At 51.7% G+C, this 18,436-nt stretch overlaps 8 protein-coding genes and 1 non-coding gene across 9 annotated transcripts; 3 read left to right on the top strand and 6 right to left on the bottom strand.

Moving 5' to 3' along the window:
* Window positions 1-10: 10 nt before the first annotated feature.
* Window positions 11-529, bottom strand: C7974DRAFT_415460 (bola-like protein-domain-containing protein; the record flags this gene model as incomplete). Its single annotated transcript, XM_046143894.1, has 4 exons — window positions 11-185; window positions 243-253; window positions 310-405; window positions 434-529. The coding sequence occupies 4 exons, from the start codon at window positions 527-529 to the stop codon at window positions 11-13; spliced, it is 378 nt and encodes a 125-aa protein (XP_045994715.1).
* Window positions 530-1,102: 573 nt separating this feature from the next.
* C7974DRAFT_315915 (uncharacterized protein) lies at window positions 1,103-2,916 on the top strand (the record flags this gene model as incomplete). Its single annotated transcript, XM_046138532.1, has 2 exons — window positions 1,103-1,325; window positions 1,388-2,916. 2 exons carry the CDS (start codon window positions 1,103-1,105, stop codon window positions 2,914-2,916), a joined length of 1,752 nt encoding a protein of 583 aa, XP_045994714.1.
* A 1,158-nt stretch (window positions 2,917-4,074) lies between these two features.
* On the bottom strand, window positions 4,075-5,103 carry C7974DRAFT_315835 (GPR1/FUN34/yaaH family-domain-containing protein; the record flags this gene model as incomplete). Its single annotated transcript, XM_046138530.1, has 3 exons — window positions 4,075-4,168; window positions 4,219-4,620; window positions 4,673-5,103. 3 exons carry the CDS (start codon window positions 5,101-5,103, stop codon window positions 4,075-4,077), a joined length of 927 nt encoding a protein of 308 aa, XP_045994713.1.
* Window positions 5,104-7,498: 2,395 nt separating this feature from the next.
* C7974DRAFT_399197 (P-loop containing nucleoside triphosphate hydrolase protein) lies at window positions 7,499-9,604 on the top strand. Its single transcript, XM_046142397.1, has one exon. The coding sequence runs from the start codon at window positions 7,848-7,850 to the stop codon at window positions 9,510-9,512; it is 1,665 nt and encodes a 554-aa protein (XP_045994712.1). The 5' UTR covers window positions 7,499-7,847; the 3' UTR covers window positions 9,513-9,604.
* A 33-nt stretch (window positions 9,605-9,637) lies between these two features.
* On the bottom strand, window positions 9,638-10,702 carry C7974DRAFT_228734 (uncharacterized protein). The gene is made up of 2 exons (XM_046137332.1): window positions 10,199-10,702; window positions 9,638-10,148 (listed from the first exon to the last, which is right to left on the bottom strand). Exons 1-2 carry the CDS (start codon window positions 10,461-10,463, stop codon window positions 9,763-9,765), a joined length of 651 nt encoding a protein of 216 aa, XP_045994711.1. The 5' UTR covers window positions 10,464-10,702; the 3' UTR covers window positions 9,638-9,762.
* Window positions 10,703-11,072: 370 nt separating this feature from the next.
* C7974DRAFT_426427 (MEMO1 family) lies at window positions 11,073-12,387 on the top strand (the record flags this gene model as incomplete). Its single annotated transcript, XM_046144520.1, has 4 exons — window positions 11,073-11,254; window positions 11,305-11,373; window positions 11,420-11,644; window positions 11,693-12,387. 4 exons carry the CDS (start codon window positions 11,073-11,075, stop codon window positions 12,216-12,218), a joined length of 1,002 nt encoding a protein of 333 aa, XP_045994710.1. The 3' UTR covers window positions 12,219-12,387.
* Window positions 12,388-15,094: 2,707 nt separating this feature from the next.
* Window positions 15,095-15,181, bottom strand: C7974DRAFT_t93. Its single transcript has one exon. It is a non-coding gene; the product is annotated as a tRNA-Val (tRNA).
* A 637-nt stretch (window positions 15,182-15,818) lies between these two features.
* On the bottom strand, window positions 15,819-16,544 carry C7974DRAFT_399191 (uncharacterized protein). The gene is made up of 2 exons (XM_046142396.1): window positions 16,232-16,544; window positions 15,819-16,167 (listed from the first exon to the last, which is right to left on the bottom strand). Exons 1-2 carry the CDS (start codon window positions 16,469-16,471, stop codon window positions 16,018-16,020), a joined length of 390 nt encoding a protein of 129 aa, XP_045994709.1. The 5' UTR covers window positions 16,472-16,544; the 3' UTR covers window positions 15,819-16,017.
* An 883-nt stretch (window positions 16,545-17,427) lies between these two features.
* C7974DRAFT_228704 (uncharacterized protein) lies at window positions 17,428-18,410 on the bottom strand. The gene has a single exon (XM_046137331.1). It carries the CDS (start codon window positions 18,235-18,237, stop codon window positions 17,614-17,616), a length of 624 nt encoding a protein of 207 aa, XP_045994708.1. The 5' UTR covers window positions 18,238-18,410; the 3' UTR covers window positions 17,428-17,613.
* Window positions 18,411-18,436: the final 26 nt, after the last annotated feature.

Raw genomic sequence — 18,436 nt, 5'->3', positions numbered from 1 at the left:
GACACACGGCTCATGCTGCGACTCCCTTCTGCTTTCGCGCTTCCTCCTCTTCCGGCGTTCGAGTAGTGAGCTGGAGTGCATGAATTCCACCTTCTTGTGCGATCTCATCCTTCATCAGGGAGTTGACCATGCGGTGACGTGCTAGTTGAGGCTTGCCCTGGAAGGCTGAAGATGTGATGATCAGACTGGTGCATATTAGTCGCCGTCACGTCTCAATGGTACTGCTCAGGGTGATGTCATACCGGAAGTGCGTCTACATGCAAGAGTCAGCTGTGTTTCTACTATGAGTCCATGAGTTGATGGACTTACCTCTCTGCTTGTCACGCCCTGCATTGCTTTGTGGTGCGAGTGTTTGTGAGAGTCGTTGTAGATTTCAAAAGTGCCCGGCTTTAGGGCTTCTCCAATCTGCTCACCAGTTAGTCTTGATATACACATGGTCTGGGGAAGCCGGAGTAGCCGATGCCAGTCCGAGGTCGCGACTTCCCTTGGCCCGCAATGCGTCTTCCATCGGAGTCATGGACTGGGCCATGGCTGACATGAACCGAGTGCCGGCTGGGATCGATCGTCGAAGGAACATGAAAGGTGTTTCTGCGTCCGATGAGGCTCAGTTACACACCCAATAGGAGTGAATGTGATGATGAAGCAAATATGGTGTTGAGTCCGGCTCGGCACGTCGGAGTATGATCTAGAAGCCGATGCGTGCCAAGGTGCAGGCCAGGGAGTTCGCGCAAAGCGCGTCACCGATGGGCAGCTTGGGAGCTGCGTTGCACAGCAATTGAGGGGACGCACGGCGTCAGAATGACCGAGGGAGTCGACTATAAGCTCTCTGAGACTATCTTGAGACCTCAGGAAGCGCATTGACAACACGCGCCATGTCAATGGGCGGCCAGGGCTCTCCAGCGAGGCTTAGCAGCGCGATTCCACCGCACCCCGACTCAACTGCCGCTGACGGCCGCTGACCGACGCCTTGCATCTGGAGTCGAATGCGCTGATCCTGGGCGCTGCCGTTGCCATGTGGGTACGCAACCTCCTGTCCCGCACGCTCGCCAGGCACACGCCAGCCGTCTTTGCACAGTGTTCTCGTCCTGCCGTCTCTGTCAGAATGGCGTCCACCCTGCCCCGCCTGCCCATCTTCGAGGCCATCAAGAAGCATGATGCACAGAGCACTGCCGTCATCCACTCGCTGTCCGGACGGCGCTTCACGTACGGCGAATTGATCAACGATGTCGCCGCGGCCAAGGACAAGCTGCAGCGCAACACAGGCGGCAAGAGCGCAGAGGGCGCACGCATTGCCTTCCTGGTGGAGAACGGCTACGACTATGTAGGTGCGCATCTCACCGTCCCCCCCTCTATGCTGCAGTCGTTACAGCCACTGACTATAGCACAGTGACGCTGCTGTCCATCCTGGCCGCCCATGCCGTTGCCGTACCGCTGTCGCCCACCTTCCCGGCCCACGAGCTGCGCTATATCATCGACCAGAGCGAGTCTCTAATGCTGCTCTCGTCAGAAAAGTTCCAAGACCAGGCAGATGAAGTGCTGAGAGAGGGCATGCAGACAAGCCCAATCAATTGGAAGCGCGAGAAGATCATGATGGGCAAGACGGATGACTACGTCACTCTCGAAGAGCCGACCAGCACCAAGGGCGGCATGATGTTGTACACGTCGGGCACCACGAGCAGACCGAAAGGTGTCTTGCTGCCCCAGGATGTACTGACCGCCCAGTCTAGGTCGCTGCTGGAGGCGTGGAGCTACACGGCCGACGACGTGTTGCTCCATGTGCTCCCGCTGCACCATATCCACGGCACAGTCAATGCGCTGCTGACGCCATTGTTCGCTGGCAGCATTATCGAGTTCCACTTCCCGTTCAATGCACAAGCTGCTTGGGAGCGACTCGCAGCTCCTTTCCTCCCGAACCCAGACCCGGCCAAGAAGCCGATCACCTTTCTCACAGTCGTACCCACCATCTACACACGCTTTCTCTCGTCGCATTCCAGCTTGACACCTGAACTGCAAGCTGCGACAAGAACTGCCCTGCACCCCTCGAACTTGCGGCTGAACATCTCTGGCTCTGCTGCCCTTCCCACGCCCGTCAAGTCAGCATGGACGGAGCTGAGCGGGGGCAACGTTCTTCTTGAGCGCTATGGGATGACAGAGGTCGGTATGGCGTTGTCGTGTGGCCTTGACTTCTCCGATAGAGTCGACGGCTCAGTAGGATGGCCACTGCCCTCAGTGCAAGCACGCCTGGTAGACACAGAGACAGGAGAGGTCATCAAAGATGGTGAGGAGGTTGATCCCTCCACTGGACGCGAGCGCCACGGAGAAATCCAGCTATGCGGCCCTACCATCTTCCGAGAATACTGGAAGAACCCTGAGGCCACAGCCAAAGAGTTTGTCGAGGACGCGGACGGCCACGGTAAATGGTTCAAAACCGGCGATGTTGCTATTCGCAAGAACGCAGAAGGTGCAGGCAAGAGCGCACAGGAATGGGCGAAGGGGTCTCTGTACTTCATTCAAGGACGCAAGTCCGCTGATATCATCAAGACAGGTGGCGAAAAGGTCTCTGCACTTGAAATTGAGCGTGAGATGCTTTCGCTGCCATTCTTGACCGAAGTCGCTGTTGTCGGTCTGCCTTCAGAAGCATGGGGCCAGAAGGTCGCTGCTGTCGTCGTACTCTCTGAGAAGGGCAAGACAGCGGGCAAAGGAGGTAAACCATGGTCGGCGCTGGACATGAGGCGGGCACTGAAAGACGTCCTTGCTAATTACAAGATTCCCCAAGAGATGAAGGTTGTAGACACCATTCCACGAAACGCCATGGGCAAGATCAACAAAAAGCAGTTGGTCATCCAAATCTGGGGCGAGCCGCTGGAAGCAGCGAAAGGGAATGGTGCTGTTCAGGTACCAAATGGCAGTGTATAACAATTGTAGTAGATACATTAAATCGACTTATGTGTTTATCGAGCACACGATCAACCATAGCGAATGAATAAAATCCAACACGTTCGACTCTGAGAGGTGATAGTCAGGTGTGACTCGTACCTCATATTGCTTCACCATGATACTCACCACAAAGCCACGAGACAACACTCGCCCTCCCGCACCACCCTCACACATAGCCTCTCATCATCCCCACCAAACTTCCCATACGACGTACCAGCCTGAGCTTCCCCACCATGCACCCTGACATGTGCCACGCCGCCGGGCCCCAACCAAGCTTTCGCCCAGCAAAGAGGCGCTCGCAGCCTGCATGCGCGCCCCGCGCTTAGGGCTTGGGAAACGTCACAGGCCGGCACATCGCGTGTCCACCTAAAACTCTTGTCCGTTGGATGGGCGAGTGACGTATGCAGGGAGGAGTATTGCGGAGGTTGCGAGAGTGCGGCTGGCTGGTGCTGGGTATGATGGTAGTGGTAGATACATACTTAGGAGTAATTCGGTCGCAAGGCGTGCGAATCTCGAGGACTGCGTTGTGAGAGGTCTTGTCTTTTTCTTGGGGCTCTTGCGCAAGGCTTGTTGTGGTTCACTGTAGGGCCGATGTGGATGGAGTATAGTACCTAGGTAGGTAGACGACGTCCAAGTACGTGCATCAGCCTCGAGGCATGCTGCACACAGGCACGCCCGATCAGCCACTGGTAAGAAGCACATTGATCTTGTCATCACTATTTTTTGTATGCGATAAACGGAGTTATTCAGTTAAAGTTGAGTGGCTTATGAGATGCGATAGGAATGGCTAATGTCCTTCGAAAATGCTAGGTGGCTGCTCAGATACCTATCTCTGGTTGCAATTCAAAGACTTTGATATGGCGTAACTTGACCCTTTTGCTGGCACATGTAATCTTTGTCAGTACAGACGTGAATGAGTCAATCATATAAAGTTTGTTCATGTTGTAGTGGTAGGAGTAATATTAAATTGCGTACATAGACGGCTCATGTCGAGCATCGCATCATACAAATTATAGTCGATCGTTATTGAGGGTATCCAAATAACATCCCTTATCCATCAATCGTGTTCATGTGACAAGCATAACAATCTACCTCGCGAATCAATCGACGGAGGCGCGAAATACGAAGCATATCCGCTTAAGCAGCACGGTGTGCAGAGTTGTCGACCTTCTCGCGGCGCTCGCGACCCTTATCAGACCAGGGGAAGTGAGCAACGGGAATGACGAAGAAGCTGTCGTGTGTCAGTGTGTTGTTGCTGGTGTTCGGATTTGAAGAACTGACCTGTTACTGCTGTCGGCAATACCAGCAAGGGCATTATACCAGGCAAGGAACGCAGCCATGAGGCCAAAAGCACCTCCAGCGATAATACAATCTGGTTGGGGGTGAGCACCGTCGTGCTGGAGGTAGCCGATTCCGAGCATGAGGAAGGCCAAATCCAGGGTGAAAAACAACGAAAAGAACGCCACAGTCGAGCGGAGCGTGCAGATCAAGAGCAAGAAGGTGAATATAAACCAGCCCATGAGGTATAAACCGAAGGAATTGAGGAAAGTCGCTTCGCTGATCTCGGCGAGGCCGGTCTCGATCTGGAACCCGCCGGGTGTCAAGATGATGGCGAAGGAGATCCAGAAACCTCCGTAGGAAGACAACGCAGTAGCACCAAAGGTATTCCCAACAGCCATTTCCCTTGATTTATGTTAGATACTGTTCGAATGGAGGTGGTGGAGTTGATACATACCACATACCAGCGAGAAGCTGCACAAGACCTCCGTAACCGTAAGCGATAGCAACAACAATGCTGGGCGAGCCAATGCCCCTGGTATTGACATTAATCAACGACAGGACAAAGGTCGTAAGAGCGAAAGCCGAAAGACCGAGGGGAGCTGGGTTGGCGAATTTGCGGTTCGGTGGGCGATAGAGACCCGGCTGGAATTCACCACCAAACGCAGCAAGACGCATATCGGAATTGTTGGTCGCAACGTGAGCGAGAGGATTGCCTCCGTAGTCATAAGGTCTCCTTTGTTGAGGGGCGTTGCCATTGCCGTTCTGTGCATAATCAAGACCGCTGCTTTCCTTGTCGACGCTGGGGCCGCGCTGGGAAAAGTAAGCTATGAAACCACGACAATAGGGTAGCACCAGAAGGTCCCATAGTGTGACTGACCTGGACATTAATGTGCTCTTGTGCTGTTGCCATTTTGAGTGGCCTGGACTTTTCCCGTGGAAGAAGGTCAAGTCGGAAAGTTGGTAAGATTCTGGGGAAGGAAAGATGTCTGGGGAAGGGGTATTCATATATTTCCAAACAGACCATGCAGGGAGCTTTGGTAAACGACGTACGCCATGGGCCGTCGAGGCCGATCCAAGTCTAGTTCGATGCTAAGGGGATGCAATTAGTCGGATGTGGTGCTAAAACGGCCCACTCAAATCGTTTCCCCGTACACTCCGTCTCCAGACCGGGTGAAAAGGCAGCATGGGCCGACTTGACAGCCATCAATTGAACCGACGAACCACAGACAGTCAAGGGCAGCGGATCGTCGCGCATGCTGCACCCAGGCACATCCAACCAGCCACTTGGCAAAATGCAGTATCAGGCAAGAAGGATCAATAATCACATTATGGCTCTTTCTACGGAGTTACCCAGTGATAGATCTGCAGCTTCCTGGCTGCGATAAAGGTGGTTTGCATCCTACAAAAGCGCCAAGTTACTGGTCAGACGTGCCTGGGTACGAGAGAGAGACGTGCCGAGGTCGGGTGAGCGACAGTGGTTAGAAATCCAAATGGACATCAATTCGCCGATCGCTGTATAACTCCGGGCCTCGATATCAGGTGAACAGCAGACTGCGATGACGCGACGAGATGGAACACCAAAGCTTCGATTTACCGAAGCGGGCGCTGTCCAGACTTGCCGCCAGACTTACATCATCGTGACTCGCGGGACTTTGAGCCGTAAGAGCTCTATGGGAGCCCACGGAACACTGTTCGAAGGCGCAGGGTCAGAAACTGTCAGCAATTTCCCGTATATCCGCAACGCGCTTTTGGCATCTGTTACAGCAAGCATATCTGCACAAATAATTCATGTTGCAGTCGCAACCTTACCCTGCAAGGGCTAGCCGCGAATCCTATTGAAATTGTTCGGCGCAGAACAGTGCGAGGTGGACCTTAACCCTAAATATGAGCATGGTGAAAATTTGTCTGTCCGTGGAGTGACTCCACTAGGATGCTGGGTACTACGGCCTTGGACATCTATTTCGGTGGGTGTTTCTGAAGCACACAGCCTGATGACTTGTTGTTCGTAAGCTCTCACTGCTCAGCCGGAAATGTCGGGAATGTCTGCAGCCAAGCGGATAGGCGCTCCTAAAACGTGCGATTTGATGACGGCATGCCTGGTCGGGTCAGGGTACGCAGGCGGCTAAGCTTTGTTCAAGACTCTCGGCATCAGCCACGGGCGTCGAGGCGAAAGCATGACATGACATCAAGTGAAATTCACGCATTATTCGCGCCGTTGCAGCGTTGACACAGTGAATTCAAATTCGAATGCAAATCTCATCTTGCACGATGTTTAGCGTCGAATCTGAGGGCTACTGGACCAAGTGGACACACGATGTCCTGCTTCCCGCGGGTATCCTGGGGCACCTGGGGCACCTTAGGATCCACATGGTGCGCTCGGAGAGGGTCTCAACATCTTACCACCCACGCGGTCGAGCAGCAGGCTGGCTGCAGCACCATAGCACCGTGATCCATGCTCGGGCCAGCGGGAGCTGCTGTCAGGGCAGTCCGATTCTGCCGTACCGTTGCCGTATGTCAACCTCGTGCGCGGCCGCTTTGCTGGCTGTAATGAGTTGCTATCGCCTTGTTATTGGTCCGGAATGTTCAACCAATTGTTCTCCTTGACTTTGACTAGGTATTGCGTAGGTCAACGACCAGAAAGGAGATCACGATACCTCATTGAGCGCTTACAGGCATGGTCTCACAACGGGATGCATCTCGGCCTCTGCTTTCTATTGTTACATCGGTTAAATGACCGTGCCTTTCGGCCCAAGACTGTCAAGCCGCGTTGAGATTGCGGTGGCATTGCTTGGACAACTGTGTTCAACGTAAAACACAGCTGCAGCCTGTAAACTCATGGAGGTGACCTTCGAAATGCACCTCGCCCAATATCGGCCAGGTTTCGGCAAGGCTTCCATACGTCCGATCCTCAAGGCTGCTGGTAACGGATCTCTGCGAGACTGCGGGGACAAAGAAAGCGGGGGCTCCGCTTCGACCCTGCGTGAGACCGTTTCCACGGCTCTGGAAGATCAGGTCTAGGGCTGGACTCGAGAGCCTGTGGTATGGCATCTCCGCCCGATTCCGGTGAGATGACTATCTGCAATTCTCTCTTACGTCCGTTGGGTGGATGACATGATTCGCTCAAAGGGCCACTTGAGCTCTCAACCGCTTTTCGTGCTCTTCTGAGGGTTGGCGTGCTGTTCGACCGCAGAGGCCAAAGCAAGCTACCGCTAAGCGTGGCCTGGGATCTTGGTCAGCTGACTTGTGGCGCACAACTAGTCATTCTCATCGCCAAAGGTGAATCTTGTTCTCGTATTGTCACCAAACAGCTCTCAAGCTCTCAAGTTTTACTACAATGTCTCCATGATGTTCGTGGACAGCTTCAAAAGAGTGCGTGGGCTCGCCCAATCACAATGCGGGGTAGCTCCTCGGCAGGCCGCTGCGCCTCGCAGGAGCTCGTAACAGCCTCCAAGAGCTCTGCACTGCCAACTTCAGGCCACCCTTCCAGGCAACAACAAGGTGTTTACTGCGGTGCCATTCATCGATACCCTTTGCTCATAATCATACCCACTTTCACCACAGCTTCTTGATTCACACGCATAGCTTGTAGCACGTCAACATCTTCGTTGTATCTACTAGTACCAGCCAGCATGACGGGCCATAGCTTCACCGCTGAGTCGGACCTCGCCAGCCACCGGTACTTCGAGCACTCGTCTGCAAAACGCGTCAACACTGATGTCGTGCTCGTCGAAGCACTGCGCTCACAGTACCCCCAGCTCGAGCTTATCATCGCGCCCGTGGTCTTCGTGAACCTCCTCGCCTATGCCTCGGCCGGCTTTGCGACTGCCACGCCACTCGAAGACAGCGTCAAAGACCCTGTATACAGTGCTAGTTTGAGATGGCGCTTCTACATACCTTCTGGTAGGAGGCTCGACAACGGCGGAGGTTTCATGGCCGAGACCCTCAGCTTCGGCAAGTTCATGTACAAGTGGAAGGACCAAGAGGTCATCTTGTACATTGCTGAAGGCAGGGACGGCGCTGGCTCCTACCCAATTTCCAAGAACAACTACATTCTGACGAGCAATGCCCACAAAGTTGATGAGCTGATCAGGGATGCTACGGTGTGGGGTCAAGAGCTGCATAACGAAGTCTGGGTCTTTGACCAGGGTTGGTGGCAGAAGAGCGCACAATTATACAACTCAGTGCAAAATGCTAGCTGGGATGATGTGATCCTTGATGAGGACATGAAGAAGGCCCTTCAAGTCGATGTTGAGAGCTTCTTTGACAGTCGCGAGACGTATCAAAAACTGAAGGTTCCATGGAAGCGAGGCATCATATACTACGGCCCACCTGGCAACGGAAAGACCATCAGCATCAAAGCCATGATGCATAGCCTCTACCAACGTGGGGCAAATGGGGACACCAGAATGGCTGTACCAACATTGTACGTACGCACATTGACTTCGTACATGGGCCCAGAATACTCGCTCGGTATGATCTTCGCGAAAGCACGTGAACAGGCACCTTGCTATCTTGTTTTCGAAGATCTCGACTCCATCGTCAATGACAGTGTGCGGTCCTACTTCCTCAACGAGGTTGATGGCCTGAAGTCCAACGATGGCATTCTGATGGTTGGTTCGACAAACCACCTCGACAGACTCGATCCTGGCATCTCCAAGCGTCCTAGCCGTTTCGACCGCAAATATTATTTCTCCAACCCCGATTACGCTCAGCGAGTGCAGTACTGCAAGTTTTGGCAGGGCAAGCTCTCAGACAATGACGATCTTGACTTTCCAGACAAGCTGTGCGATTACATCGCAGAGATCACTGATAAGTTCTCCTTTGCGTACATCCAGGAAGCTTTCGTCGCGTCTCTACTCGCCATCGCCTCGCGTAGCAGGAAGGAAAAACATGAAGTGGAAGAGAACGAGCACCGCTGGGCAGGCCCTCAGGATCCTATGCAGTCAGTCTACTTGCAGTCCCGCGCAGTTGGCGGCGGTAGTGAAGACCCCGACATCAAGCATCTGGAGCTGTGGGTCGAGATGCAGAAGCAGGTCCAAATTCTAAGGGACGAGTTGGAGGAAAAGGAGTTGTCCGAGCGCATGGAGACAATGTTCCCTTCGCGGCCGAACAACGCTGCAAACGCTGGGCCCCGCGGCGAGCCTAGTGTGCAGGTATTGCCCAGCAGAGAACACCTTGAGCTCCTGAATCAGCAACGTGATCAGCTTGATGGAACGTTGCAACAGCAACAGAGGTACATGGGCATGGCTGATCCGATGAACTCGCAGAACCACGTCACTAAGAGGTACATGTAAGGCGTGCTTTCGTGACATATTTGAATTTACGTTTCGGAGTATATACATCACAACCAAACTGTCCCAGTTAATGAATCACGATGCGTCAATGAACTTCGTTAGCATGTAGACCTCCATGTGACTGACCCGTGCTAAAGCTCTTTATTTTATCAAACCCAGAACGCCTCGCTAACAGCAATATCATGGAGGATATCTTCCGCGTAATCGTACTTGTAAGAGACCGGTTCGCCCGTCCTTCACGGTCCCTTCCTTAACGCCCATGCGTCGCACATTGCAGACAATGCCTCGCATCTCCCACCACAGCACACGTCCCACATACACTCTTCGCACAACCATGACAAGCAAACGGACCTGCACCCTCCGCACTATCCATGTCCATATCGATATCCATACCATCATCCTCAAGCTCCAGCCTTGCGTCGCAGTCTTCACATCGCGGCCCCTGCATACTGTCCTGGTGCGTGGTCTGATATGAGAAGAGAGGTGCGTGGGCCGGCGGCGCAGAGATATTCCAGAACGAATGGAGCGTCGACTTCTGCGGTTTCGAGACAGCGATGGCAGGTTGGGTGGGTGCAAGGACGGGCGAGGCGTGGGGGTGATGGCGCTGTGCAAGGAAGAGTTTATGCACTGTGGTTTCTGCCTCATGTCAGTGTTTGTGTGAATAGGGTGGTTGGACGGAAGTGTACCGTGGATAGTGTGGTTGTCGGGGCGGTTGTCGCGCACTCGTTTGCGCGTTCGATTTCCCCAGTCGCTGGGCTTCACTCGGTGCGCACGCGTGAAATCCCAGCCGTTCATCTTTGGTGCAACTTCTGTGTCCATTTCCATGTCCATTGTGCCGTCCATGCCGTATGGAGAGTGTGTTGGCGATTGCGCGTCTGGTGTCGAGATGGCGCCAAAGCTCGAGACTGATGTATGAGATGCATCGTCGAGATGCTTGCGTTTGATGCCCATGGTGTCGAATGAAGGTTGAAATGCAGAGCTAAAGTATCACAGCAGTCATGCGACACGATATATGGAGGGTCTTTGGGGGATTGGAGCCAAGGAGGCTGTGGTGTCCTGATATGATTACGGTCGAGGTTGGCCAGACACGCGACGGACAGCCGCGGAGCGACGCGCTCGCGTTGTGGGGTAAACCTAGATGTCCAGCGACCACCATCCCGACAAGAGCTTTTCACACCCTGTCAAGACGAGAGTCCCAAGTGCTTTTTGGAGAGGCCGAGTGACCTATCCCGCTCTTGTTTCGTACGTTCCTGGACCCAGGAAGTCGCTCTTGACTTTGCGCTTCAGGAGCTCCAGTTCAATCTTCCATAGCCCGGTATGAAGACATGACTTCGCACTTGTGCTTCAAGTTTCTTCATTCAAAGAATCATTATTGTTATGTCACACGATAAACGATAGATCTCGACACTGCAAATACGTACGATGACGAATGTACGACTTCGAAGCTGCCCCACAGAAGCTCTTACCCCACCCCCAGTACAACACCAAGCTTCTGACCTCACCCACAGACTCTAGATACGCCAGTCGTTCAGGCTGCTTCTACACTCAATACTTACCAAGATGGTTACTCGCAGAGCTACTCACGCTGGGTCATGGTACACAGACAAAGGGCCAGCCCTTTCACAGCAACTCGATGGCTGGCTGGCAGATGTACCAAGCTCCATAACCCCTGTGGGCACTGCATCCTCGCAGGCAGGTGATATTTCTGTACCAACACAGAATGCCCGAGCTATCATCGGACCGTAGGATCACCCTAATGCTGACAGGATTCATGAGGCTCATGGACTTGCAGGCATGCTGGATACTCTTACTCCGGGCCTGCCGCTGCATGGGCTTACAAGACGGTTGACTGGGCTAATGCGTGAGTGCAACTTTACGACCGTTTGAGTCTCCGCTAATAGTCCCAGTAAACGTGTCTTCCTTCTGTTTCCTTCCCACCACTACTACCTCTCCGGCGCTGCAACCACAGGATGCAGCAAGTACGCTACGCCGATCGGTGATCTCACCATAGACACTGCACTGGTCAAGCAGATACAGGAGGAATGGAAGCTCGAGGTCATGAATAAAGGTGTCGACGAGGACGAGCACAGCTCGGAGATGCACCTCCCGTACATCTACAAGATGCTGTCACTGTTGGTCTCTTCCTCTACCACTATGACCAAATGTTGACATGTTTGCAGAAAGAATACAAGCTTCCGGTCGAATCCAACTTCAGTACCACTGGTCCCGATCATGGTTGGCAACACGGACGCCCGCGCGGAAGCCCACTACGGCTCTCTCCTCGCCCCCTACCTTGCTGATCCGAGCAACATCTTCGTCATATCCTCCGATTTCTGCCACTGGGGCTCCCGCTTCAGATACACATACTACCAGCCACCTGACAGCTCGGCTGCGATCGACCTGAAGTCTAACTCGCGGGTTGCAAGCGACTACCCCATTCACGAGAGTATTGCAGCAGTGGATAAGGAGAGTATGGATGCGGTCGAGAGTGGGTCGCACAGCGAGTTCTTGCAGCAACTGAAGGATACGGGGAATACAGTGTGTGGCAGACATCCTATTGGCGTGTTCCTGGCTGCTGTGGAGCATGCCGAGGGCCTGGGTGAGGGCAAAGGACGGTTCAAGTTCGTGAGGTATGAGAGGAGCAGTTTGGTGGAGGATATCCGCGACAGCAGCGTCTCGTATGCGAGCGCATTTGCAGTCTTGTGAGGCTCCGTGTGAACGAGATGGTCGGTGTGCACGAATGAGACAGCATGGGCACGAGATGTCCTGCTAAACTCTTCATGGAATGCGATCAATTTATGGACAAGCATTTGGTTTTAGAACGCTATCAATTTCCCCTTGTTACGCCCAACAGATTACCATCCACTGGAAAGTATGACACCTCATATGATTGAGTGGACGGCTGGTTGCATATGAGTATGGTAGCACAATGCTACACCGTCGGTTCGGTTTTCTCACGTGCGCGAGTATCTCACCACAACCAGAACGTCGCCATCCTCCGCATGTTGATGCCTACGTTGTACCCAAATGTAGCCCCCAACGTGTCCAGCAGCGCCCAACCAAAACCAGGCCTATCTTGATGGCCTGACGCGCCCACTAGCAAAAAGAGACGCGCTCTGACAAGCATCGACCCATACCGTGGTGAGGGCAAAAAAGGTCGTACCCGGACTCGAACCGGGGTTTCCAGAACTTCTGAATAAATCAAAATCTGAAGTGATAACCTCTACCTGAGCGGGAATTAGAACATGCTTGTTGGAGCTGATTGGACAAGTACTTACACCATACAACCGTAGTAATTTGATGGAGAGCAGACGAAATCTAACATTTATAATCTAGGTAAACGTGTGTGGCAAGCGCTTCCCATAAGGCCGCGTTAGTGGCTGCTTGCTCTAGCGGTTTCGAAGTGGGGCTTAAGTGGATGTCTGCATCACCGTTTCTTTGTGGGCAGTTTGACTCATCAACAGCGGAAATGGACAAGGGTTAGGAATGAATTATCCGGTCAATAGTTTGCATGCGATGAACCATAAGACTGTATGTGGTTCAGTGTGTAGTGATTATGCCTAGTCGGAGATGGGACATGAGGGGGCGATTAGTGTGCGAGCTGCTGATGTCTAACCTGTGGCGAATTCCGCCGGTCCGCTACCTACCTATGTTCCCACCACCGAGTATCCATTATCAGTTTAATTGGGTGTTAACGTCTGCATTCCTTTTGGTGGAGTTTCCCTGATGACAATATCGTGGCGGCCCGTTTTGATCACTTGTCAGTTGGTCGACCGACCTCGGTACTTGTCAACGAACAGAGGTGCTTCGGTCTGTGGTACAGCAATATTGACTCAAGCTACTGACTCACATCGATCAATTCAACATGGACTGTTAGATTCTTCAGTATTTTGAGGTATTCAAGGAAGCTGAACATCCCTGCCTAGGTACACTCAGAATTGTGTCCCGTTCCGAATCCCGATTACAGCGTTGACCGATGCGAGCCGCAAGCACGATGAAAATGGCTTGGCCGTGTCAGCAATAAAGTACAAGACAAGCCGCTAGCATCATGATACGCTCTCAAACTTCGAGTGGAGCGTGCTGGTATAAACTGGTTTGCTCAAATTGAGAGTGTCTCCTTGCAGTAGGTCGCTGCTCACCACATCCTTGTCATCAACAAGCTTGACGCCCGAGCACGTTTCCGGAACGCGTTTTCCGTCCTTGGAAAAAAGAGTCTCTCGATACGAACCTAACTAGTGTTGAGGTGTCGGTCACTTATTTATGGTGGAAAGGGTGACGCAATTTTACGGCGGGAGTAAAGGCAGCGCTCATGCAGCAGATCTATTTGGCCATGGGTAGTCGTTCAGCTTTAATCATTATACTTGTATTAATACTTGCAGGTGAAACGTTGTTCTACATACTAAAAACCTGTCAAGTGGCTGGTCGGACCTGCTTGGGTACAGTATATCTGGTGGGTATTCATGAAAGTATTTTTAGGACTTGAGGAAGTTGCTCACTAAGATCTCATTTTCTACCATTCATTGAGACATGAAGGCAATGAAACTTACACCTTGTAGCCATGTACAATACTGCGTCTCCAACGCAATCTCCGCATTGACGCTGCACGAATCTTACTTACCCTTGCGTTCACCGATGTCGGTGGCCCTACAAACCTTATTGAGATCCATGTTACTGATGTTGCATACCTACCTGGCCTCCAAAACTTCAGGTCTGACACGGCTGACAGAAAGTCAACACGAGCCGCTTACAGCAAAGTATCACGCCAGGCTGACAAGAAGTATGGTGCCAGCGCGGCATGCATATAGCAAACCGAACTCAGACCTCGAAGAAGAGTGCAGTCATTCTAGGCTAGTCGAGCCCTATCGTTACAGGACGATGTGCCCAGGTAGTCTGCTGCTGCCCACTTTCTACCCCGATCTGAAGAGTCCTCACTTTCTTCTCGGACAGTGAGGTATGAAGAAATAGGACCGTACTCACCAGCGCGTTTGCCGCAATCATATGCTCGCCAACGTCCTACTCAACGCCTCCAAGTCGTCTTCAAGTTCATCTTGTATGCTAAGGTTGATTCAAATTGTGTGAGCATGACCGAAGACCCTTCCAAGTGTCAGTAGATGAGATGCAGGGGTGGCTTTCGATGTTAGCTGGATACATCTGATATCTGGCTCACGCTCAAGCTTTAGATTGAAACCATCACTTCTGAGTCTTGTATTTTAAGTTGTCCTCTTTGATCCCTACATGGCTTGGCTACTTAGTGGTCTCGGCTTGGAGGCAAGCGACATATCTAGGTACTTCTTGAAATGATCCACGCGCTCATGAAAATGCAGAACGAGTACGTCTGTCCTAAAGGGCTTTCGGAGGTTCAAATGTTGTGCCTCATCTTCTCCAGGTCGCCCCGAGGTAGCTGGCGTTCCTTGCGTCGAAGTTAATTTTTCGACCAAAGCGTTTTGCACAACAACAAAAGTCTAACACATATCAAGTCATCGTGGAGACTGAGCCCAAGAGTTTCAAAGGCGCCAAAAAGGTGGGCCGAGTTGTACAACCTTGGCTGGAGTAGATGCTCACAAAACTGCAAAAATTGATGCTACGGGCGGGGAGGATCGAACTCCCGACCTTCTGCGCTTCACATACACGTTGTAAAGCAGACATCATAACCACTAGACTACGCCCGCTAGATTTCATGTACTTTTGACTCGTAAAATGAAAGATATAATTATGAATCGGTCCTGACTCACTACCATGCTTGCATTATGACCTATCCCCATTTAAAATTGACTCTAGGTATCAGTCACAATCGTAGCTCTTGCACAAATCACCTTCATGCTCCAAGCACAGAAGGTCCGGAAGATCCTCCGTTCTTGTACACCTTTTTGCTCCCTATACGGTATACCCTCAGTCTTTTTGCCTAGTGCAGCTTTCCTTGGCATCTGTCGCGCTGATGCCCGATACAACGACGACCACTAAGTGGACATAAATCTTAAGTCCACCACCACTACTTCATTTGCCGCTCAAACTTGGCATTTCTAGCATTTGGTAGTTTGTAGACACGGTCTCTCAAGTTTCGGAAGAAACGGCGGATGAGACCCTAGGTAAGCTTACCAACTTTACAGAACACTTAACTTGTAGCTATTGTTATACCTAAAGCTAGAATTTAGTTAAGGGTTACCTATATTGTAGGTAAAAAAGCATTCTATTAAGTCTTTTAGTAATTCCCCTAATTTACTGTTATGTGGTGTACCTGGCTCATGGCCTCAATCCACCGTTTATTCTGCAACGTAAGAGACGATCAATTTCGCCAAGTGGTGTCGAGGCTAGCCTCCTCACCCACCGTTCCGCTACCAATATGAATAACATTGATGCCCAGCAACGCCTTGCAGTCTTCGAGCGCGGTCAGGATGCTTCGAAAATTGACTCCGGGAAGAAAGGATCTGCCTGATTTTAGGCAACTGTGCGGCCACCGACCGAAATTTCCTCCCCCGTCAAGTCTTCCCAGTGCTCAAGGAAGACGCTAAGTTCTGGCTTTTCGCTCATCGACAAGATGATACTTGAGATAGGTAAGGTTTCCGATTTTGAATTGCCTTTCGCGATAGGTTTTCTGGATCCGACGGATTGACCAGCATTGTTGCGAATATCTAGACCACCAGATACGCTTTCTCATGTAAGTATGATGACCAACAAATACTGGATGACCAACAAATACTGAATCAGACTTTCAAATGTAGGAATCGCTTGTCATTTGCCTCTGAAGCCTCCACGTGTTCAGGGAGAATGATTGGCGCGATCATCCATCGAGTTCCATCCTTTTCCTTCCAAGTGAGCGAGAAGCGGACATTGTCGCCTTTGGGACCCAGAATAGGTTCTTCCTCGATCAACGCTTCATATCCCAATGAATTGTCTTTTGGAGTCTCAGCGGCTTCAACACGTCCCTTTCTGGAACGGCTTTGCTTCTTCGCAACCGGCATAGGCTCTTCATCAACAGCCACTTCCTCAACATGGTCTTCCTCAACATGGTCTTCCTCAACATGATCTTCTTCAACAAGGTCTTCCTCGATCAACATTTCATATTCCAGTGAATTGCGGAGTTTCAGCTGTTGCAACACGTCCCTTTGTGGAACGGCCTTGCTTATTGGCAAGAATGTCTTTCACCGCAAGTGGTAGCTTGGGAGCAGCTCTTCCGATCATCACACCCGCCCGGAAAGCCCGTATGGCGAGAATGTATCTATGCTTAGCAGAAGCGAAAGCTGTTCCGAAGTCGCTTTGGGTACTGTTGATCTGCTTGTTAATGAGGGTGGAGATCTCCAGACAGCGGCTCTTTCAGGGAAGGGTCGGGTCAGCAGTGATGCTGCGAATGACTTCTCCCATGGCACACCAAGCTAGAGCGGATACTATCTTGAAAATGTCTTGGCCTTTCCTGGTCATGTCACCCTTATGTCGGGACCAGCGCGACCTGGATAGAAGCACGGGATCATGACCATCTCTTCTCCGACAGACCTGTAGTTCGGCACACGTGCTTTACCAACGAGATCCAATGTGGATTCAAGACTTTGCGGCAGCTACTGGTTATCAGAAAGTAATTTATATATAAAGGTATACAAAGTATTACAGCTATAATCTTAGCGCCTTATTATACGATTTGCCGTGCTTCACTGAAGATGAGATTGCAAGTGACGACTCCGATAGAGACGTAGACGCCTCCAATATAGACGTAGACGCCCATAATCTAGACTTGTAATAGTGAGTATGGGTTGTTGCAGAGAAGCAATGTCCTAGTTGTTAAAATCTCAGGTATTAGTACTGTGAGGATTCCGTCGCACTATCATGCCATACCTTTATATATTGTACTAGAAGGGGGTTTAGCTAAAAATGAATACACAAGATCATCACTCACTTTGACCCATCTCGGCAATACTCGAGCGCCTTCATAGCCCCCATGTGTAGGTGATGTTTGTACAGAGTCTTGGAACAAAACTCGGCGATTTCAAGGAATCGGTTGGAAAAGCGTGCAATGTCTTAAGTAACGACTCGACGTTGTCTGCCCTCACGTCGTTGTGGACGAAATAAATGACCTTGGCGCCAGCCATCATCGTATCGTCTTCGTCCAGCTTCACTGTGTTGCGTTGGATCGCAAGTTGATCGACGGCAGAGCTAAGCCAAGAGGCCTCGGTCGCCCATAGTATTCTTGAGGGTAAAACTGCATCACGTCGTAACCCTTTTGGGGTGCTCGTGCCGGTCGCAGCAGCATTCTGTCGCGGTGCGAAGCGCTCTTCCGAATGGGCGTAGGACTCTGCGGTCCGAGCGGATCGACAGGACGTTTGCCCCTGCGCCTTGGGGATGTATTAGATGAGTTCTGCGCGATGTCTTGTGCTCGCTGCACGTATCCTGGCTTCTCGGTGGTGGAACCCTGATTCCCCGACCCCGAGCCAGGGTTGGCCGGGGTACGAGGTGTACTAGGACTGCTGAAAGGGCTCGTCATTGTGTTGGAGGAGGTTGATAGGTAGTTAGGTGGGTGTGAGCGGGGACGTGAAGGGTGATAAGATGTTGAAAGATAACCGCAAGAGCAAAGTACTAAACGGGTAGACCCACCTTGAGTTCGAGGTAAAGGTAGACAGTTAGCCTCGTAGCAGCAATAGCACGTCTCCGCTTGGCAAAGTTGGCTTGACTGTGGGGGACGAATATGGCTGGCAGCGCAAAGACACATTTTGATGGTCACGAGCACATAACCTCGCATTGCGGAGCCTGACTGACAGCGTCGATCAGCTGGGAAAGAGCTTTATCTCGTCTACAAGGGCATTTGTTGTCTACGATTTCGTCACACAGATTCAGAATTCGTCGTAATGCCAACGTCAACTCTTCAATCCTAGTGTCTGGTAGACCACAGATAGACCACAAGCTACGGAATTCGGCGCTACAAGTATGTCAGAGATGAT

This window comes from Boeremia exigua, assembly GCF_020726555.1.
Source record: "Boeremia exigua strain MPI-SDFR-AT-0100 chromosome Unknown C7974scaffold_9, whole genome shotgun sequence".
Classification (NCBI taxonomy): Eukaryota; Fungi; Ascomycota; class Dothideomycetes; order Pleosporales; family Didymellaceae; genus Boeremia; species Boeremia exigua.
The sequence above is the reverse complement of the archived record's forward strand: the minus strand, read 5'-3'. Positions and strand labels throughout refer to the sequence as shown.

Bases quoted from the DNA above. Each gene is read 5' to 3' on its own strand.
- C7974DRAFT_399191 (XM_046142396.1), bottom strand. From the start codon at position 16,471: ATGCCGGTTGCGAAGAAGCAAAGCCGTTCCAGAAAGGGACGTGTTGAA. The intron at 16,168-16,231 runs CTACATTTGAAA...CATCATACTTAC, and splicing joins AGGCAAATGACAAGCGATTC to ATGAGAAAGCGTATCTGGTG.
- C7974DRAFT_228734 (XM_046137332.1), bottom strand. From the start codon at position 10,463: ATGGGCATCAAACGCAAGCATCTCGACGATGCATCTCATACATCAGTC. The intron at 10,149-10,198 runs GTACACTTCCGT...GACATGAGGCAG, and splicing joins CGACAACCACACTATCCACG to AAACCACAGTGCATAAACTC.
- C7974DRAFT_399197 (XM_046142397.1), top strand. From the start codon at position 7,848: ATGACGGGCCATAGCTTCACCGCTGAGTCGGACCTCGCCAGCCACCGG.
- C7974DRAFT_228704 (XM_046137331.1), bottom strand. From the start codon at position 18,237: ATGCGAGGTTATGTGCTCGTGACCATCAAAATGTGTCTTTGCGCTGCC.